Below are 6030 nucleotides of genomic sequence, written 5' to 3'. Positions count from 1 at the left end.
ACAATATTGAAGCCAGATTGCAAGAATATCACCTACTTACTCTTACTAACCCACTCACACCCGTATACTAAACACCCTGTACCACAGAGGCGGACGCCGCTTCAGCCGCAGTAGATAGGACGCTGGACACTTGAAGAACAGCCTTCAAGCTAGTTCGCCGGTAATACTACTAAAACATGGGAGAAGCAAGGCACGGCAGAAGAGAAAGGAAAAGAACAATCAAGGAGCAGGCGCTATATGGGCTTGAGGACACGAATTTCAGATTGATGGTGTAAAACCAAGGTTCAGTATGGGCTTTAGGAAAATGCGGATACAAATTGAGCAATGTGTGGCACAGCATGGGCTTGGGGAAACGAGGACGAAAAGCAGGCGTTGTATGTAAGCATTAGCGACTAGTGCCCTTTCGGTCAGAACAGGCCGCCGGGCGTAATAAATTGTATTGTATTGTATTGTCGCTTTCCCCCGCAAGGCTTGGAGAAAAAAGAAATTCAGTCATATCACAATTCCTGCCACACCTGGTCTTTTGAGTTCTTGTGTTATTCTTTGGGATGTCAGGAGCAAATTTTATATGAGAATAAAAGTAATCATAGAATGGTAAATTGGATCAAGTTGCAAGTGGGTGCTAATGTATTATCCGAGGTCGCACTCAAGTTTATCATTCCCATCTCTTATACGTGCCGCCCACGTGTCGAAAATCATCGTAAAGCTTGGGAGCTATACGTTTTGATCTGATCTGACGACAGCGGAGTCCAAGCTGATACTGGAACCAAACCACAGTCAAACTGAGTTCCAGCTGGCCCCGCATCCTTCGAATTAGGGTCAGGGTCAGGGGCAGGGGCAGGGGCAGAGCGTGATGCTTTCAGTCTGTCACGGGTTTTAGAGGGAAGAAGATCCTCATAGGCGCAATCTTGTACTTCGTCGTATTGTGTGATTGGGCAACGATTGGGAGAAGTTTCGCATGTCTTGATTGCGTCTTTTACAACGCCACTGTTGTTTCCCTCTTCCAGGTTCCTGGCGTCTGTGCCGTAATGAGGCGCCATGTTGCGCCGCGTTATTGCATAATTCAATGCGCTTGGTTCCCTCCCTCCTGAATTGCATGGACAAAACTTATTCGGACAAGGGCAGCTTTCAGGGCTCACTAGCATTTGGTTCCTAATGCTTCGAAATCAAGCTTTTCCAATGTCTGCCCAAGTGTAGACCTTTCCAAAGAATACTTCGGGAGTCCCGTGTCTCCATTTGATCTATGCAAGTGGCGTTCCAATGATTTCATCAAGGGTTGAAACTCTTCCACCATGTCCAAAGCCAGGGGTTGAACCCCTGATGTTGCCTCAATCGCCTTATCGATGTTTCGAAAGAAGTTTTCCCATGTCCCTGGCGCCCTAATAATAGTCATGGCCGTCGAGAAGCTGGATGCCATCTTGTTGCATGTTTCTTCCATCGAGAGGACCTTTTCAAGAAGTCGTACCCATAAAACATTGTCCCCTTCGGCTGTCACGACCGGATGAAGGGCAAAGACCCCAAGAAAAAGCAAGGTCTTCCAATAGTTACGTACATTTGCGCTGACCTTCAGGCACGCAGTGTACTGAACTTGTATATCATGATCAGGTTCTCTTGCGTCCCTGCTCACTAGTTTAGATTTCAGAACTAATCAGAGACGGGATAGAAGCTTACACTAAGTTATCTCGTTCTCTCTTGATTTCCTGTGTCGTCCTGGCGAGAGGAACGAAAACACAATAAGACATTAAGCCCATGAGACAAAGGATAGCTGTCACAATAGGGGGTACGAGCCACCAAGGGAGAAGGATATTTAAGGTTTGGCCAATTACCACTGCTGTAGGCAAGCCCTTTAAAACAGGGCCCTTGAAGACGGTGTTTAGGGAGGGTGTCTTCCGAACGGCTGACCATGTTGCTTGCTCTCCCTCCATCAAACATAAGTACGACAGGTTTTCAAGTGCTGGTTCTAGATCACGCCACAACTTGTCTTGGAAATAATCGCAAGCAAAGGGGAAAGCTGATCGGAAGATGCAATATACTTGCTGGAAAAAAGAGGGAGGAGACGATCCTGGGCCGGAGCTTAGTTTCAAATCCAGAAAGTCAAAAATGCAAGAGGACATCAATGGTAATATCCCCAGCATGATACAAGCTATGAATTTGGCAAAGAATGGTAAAGAACAATAAAAACCAACCCGAGGGCGGACGCGACCGGTCAAAAGTGGTGTTATTTCACTCATTGCAATCAAAGAGAAGTGCTGAAGGGATATGATAGAAAGGAAAACAGCGGAGTACTCTCCATATATGTAGATAACCTCTTTCTCAAGCGGTTTGTGCGGGGTGAAGCCTCTGTTTGAGATGCACAGTAGACCTAACTTTTCACTTTGCGCCAGGTAGATTGAAGATGTTCTTAGGCCGCATGCATGTAAAACATATCCAGTCAAAGAACGCTCCGCCAAATCTCGCGTTGTGAAGGGCCCGTTACTCCGGCGGTGAGTCTTTGCTACTGAAAACACAAGTGATGTACAAAGAATTCGAATTAGAAGTCAAGAAATTAAACCTATTCGCCCCTTCAAGGTTACTCTTCCTCCTCCTCCCATAAGCTGGTTCATTTTAACGAAGGCTCAAAATTTCAAACGCCAGGCCAGCATGGCGGACATAGTTGGCAAGGCTGAGACAGTGATATTGAACATCGATCTCAGCAGGAATACATTACGAGCCAACGTCTGACTTTATATGAGATATCATAATTCAATCCCAGCGCAAAACAAAGTGGGAGATATGAGCAAGGGTAGAACTTGGTACGGCTTGCTCTGTGTTGCTTCCGCGGGTGGAGTAATTTCCCATGAAATAGACCGACAGCAAATTAGATCTCGTCCCGTCATGAATGTTCTCATTCCAGATCGAGTGAGCAATGACGCTGTAATTTTAGGAATTTTTATGCACCAAGCTCGAAAGACGCTTTGACCAGAGCGCATCACAGAAAAGCCAATGATTAACAGGGTACCCCACTGTTTTGTATTCCTGGAATACAAAATAGTGGGGTACCTGTGCTCATGGTTGCCCACATTCGTCAAATGGACCCAGCGCCGGTTTGTTCGCCTCCCATTTCTTGCTCACCTTTACACTGCGCAACGATGAGCACTAATGAGCTCGAAATCTTGGGACATATCCTCATCGCTGCTGCGAAAACCGAAAACTCACACTATCCATTCATCATTGACGTTGATTTGTTGCAGGGCGACGCTACCTTCACTCGATCATGGAATGGGATCGTGAAAGACTGCAAGCGAATCGCGCACAATATCCCCCAACCCATCAGAGATATCGTTGGGAAACATATTCAAACCAGACGAGACAGCAATCCAGCCTCTCGACTTCCAGAATCGTTCTGTCAGCCCGACAGCCCCATTGCCCAGATATCGCAAACGCCAAGAGAGGTTTCGCAATCCATAAGTGAAGGTATACCCTCAACTATTCGAGCTAGTTCTATTACTGAGGCAGAAAGGGGTTCAGAGGAGTGTGTCTCGAGTTCTTTGAGCCAGAAGCAACTGTTGGCTCGGAACCCAACTCCCGTGAAGAGTACTTCAAAGCGAAAACAGCCTCTGCCGCCCATTCTTCTCAAGGATCTAAAATCTTGGGTTGAATCACCAAAACAGTTTTTAAATCTTGAGGGAATAAAGGTTGATGATTGTGGTATCATCCCTTACATCCGAGCAGTTGAAAATTCTCAGTATTTGAATACCATTAGAAAGCGGTTCGTCCTGCGACAGCTGGCTGAATCAAAACGACTCTGGGCACCTCGAACAACGAAGACCTTCTTTGAAAAACTCGCTACGCCACGTTCGACTCTCAACAATTGGATATACGAGGGTGGTAACTACGCCTCACTCGTTGCAAATAAAGGCCCCGAGGTCCTGTTCTCAGAACTCAAGCCAAGAACCCAGTGAGTTTACTAATCTTCCGTTCCAAGATAAACACTAACAAAGTTCAAGTTGTAGGAAATCTAAGAAGAAAGCCCCGCCACAAGGGAAAAAACGATCCATCGACGACCTCATCACGGGCGGTAACATTGAAACAGATGTCAGAAATCATCATGCCAAAGAAGCAAACAACCCAAGTTTAACATTTACACATGAAGAACTTCAGCTTCCTAAGGTATACTTGGCTGACGAGACTGGTGAGGCTGTCGAGGCTGTCGAGGTTGACGAAAATGGCGTTCCAATCCAGGAGTTATTCAAAGCCGCCGCAAAAGGTATCGTGACATTCTTGGAAGATTTGCATCGGCAAGCAGGACTTCTTGATGACGATGAGTCACAAGATTCACGGAGCGCCACATACTCGTGCCAGTCTGGGTACTGTTCATGCCGGGCTACGAACGACGACACCATGGTCGATGCCGGTCGATCCTTGCGACAGAGTCCCACAGAAAGGGCCACCGATGATGGGATCAGTAGTTGTGGATTTGGATGCACATCGACTAATTCCACTGCTTCTCTACCTGGCGAACAAGTTGCAATACGAGGCTTGCAGGAGCATACAAGCTGGAACGCAACGGGACTCCCTTCGCCGTCGCTTGTGGAACCAGGACAAGAGGGTACTTCATCAGGTATTGGAGATGCATATGATCAGCAACCCGGCAACATGCCAAATACACGCTTCTCACCCACAAATCTGACCCCAAGCCAGTTTCAGCCTCCAAGCAGTCAGCCGGCTTCTGGGCCTCGTGTAGACACCTCAAACTTGCTCAGCCATGGAACTGTCACTGCATCGGCTTTGACGTCTATTTCCTCCACATTGCCATGTTATGTCTCGCCATCTCAACCCTCGAATGGCTATTTGAATTCGCAGGATGAACCAAGAGGGACAGAAACTAGTGGAGACTTACAGCATGATGTTCATGAATACAATGCTGAAGAGGCTTTCTTTGACGAACAATTTGGAAATTTGGGAGATACAGATATTATTTTCAACTTAGGATCGCCATGTTTAGGATTTAACTGAATATCTCAAATAGCGGGCTCGTTTCCTTCTTCCTCTTTCCATCCTCCCTCTCCTGCCACCCCAGAAGATGTGATATGCGTAGTCGAAACCAAGCAAATACTCTGAGCCTTTGAGTTACTCCCGCCATCCACAAGAAGCCTTTCCCCTGCTTCCAGAATGATAACATCGCCAATGTCCAAGCCCGTAAGCGTAAGACGTAGGGAGCTATCGGAATCTGAAGTTATTGTTATGCTAGCAGGCGGAAGAGGACCTGCATTCGTACTCGAAGCTTCAGCTTGGGAGACCAGTGAGGTCTTGGCTGCAGGACCTCTGTAACCATGTTCTTCTTCATCTGCAAACTGATGTTCAGAAGGCTTTGGGATTACGATGGAAAGCAATACTCGATCTTTCCGAACATAAAGTGTCCCGTTGACCTTCAACAAGATGATTTCCGGCCCTCGAAAGACGTCTTTAGTGATCTGCAACCCTTCTTCCCTCGCCCAGTTATATATTTTCTCTTGCTTGGTGCTTTGTTAGACATGATGGCTCGAAGGGAAGACTCAGACGCACATATGAATTGTAGAAGAATTTAACAAACTTTTGAGCCGTCGCTGGGTGTAAATTTCTCGGAAGTAGTAAACCCGCACGCGCTTTTGGCTCTTCGATCATGTCCTCGGAGCTATATTTTATCTGTGTTGCATGCTCTCGTAGCTTCTTGTGACATTCATCTTTGCAGTCGAATAAGTGCATGGTGTAAAGCAGTGGTGATGTCGCTCTTCTTGATGGATCATAATGAAAATGAAAGTTACTGAGACTCGGTACCAAGCCCCTACTTATATATAAGCATTCTGGGGTTTATTTTCTATCGTTCCTGAAAGTGCGATGCCCGAATACTGCTGTCTTTAGGTCAGGCTCGCAAAATGAGTTATTTCGGGGTTCGAGATCTTCCCAGTGGTGGGGTTGAAACTTTTTCAACAGATTGACGTCACTAGTCACGTGCGATAGCAGCTGATTATGAACAGATCCCGCGTCGATTCAGCCTGAACCTGGGGAGTG

General features: G+C 46.7%; 2 protein-coding genes across 2 annotated transcripts; one reads left to right on the top strand and one right to left on the bottom strand.

Annotated features, from left to right (window-relative positions):
* Positions 1-3128: 3128 nt before the first annotated feature.
* On the top strand, positions 3129-4847 carry BKA55DRAFT_522681 (uncharacterized protein; the record flags this gene model as incomplete). The annotated part of the gene is made up of 3 exons (XM_046188599.1): positions 3129-3937; positions 3993-4600; positions 4681-4847. The coding sequence occupies 3 exons, from the start codon at positions 3129-3131 to the stop codon at positions 4845-4847; spliced, it is 1584 nt and encodes a 527-aa protein (XP_046044350.1).
* A 153-nt stretch (positions 4848-5000) lies between these two features.
* BKA55DRAFT_523234 (uncharacterized protein) lies at positions 5001-5724 on the bottom strand (the record flags this gene model as incomplete). Its single annotated transcript, XM_046188628.1, has 2 exons — positions 5001-5453; positions 5545-5724. 2 exons carry the CDS (start codon positions 5722-5724, stop codon positions 5001-5003), a joined length of 633 nt encoding a protein of 210 aa, XP_046044349.1.
* Positions 5725-6030: the final 306 nt, after the last annotated feature.

Source organism: Fusarium redolens, assembly GCF_020744475.1.
Source record: "Fusarium redolens strain MPI-CAGE-AT-0023 chromosome Unknown BKA55scaffold_18, whole genome shotgun sequence".
Classification (NCBI taxonomy): Eukaryota; Fungi; Ascomycota; class Sordariomycetes; order Hypocreales; family Nectriaceae; genus Fusarium; species Fusarium redolens.
This window is presented reverse-complemented; position numbering and strand designations above follow the sequence as displayed.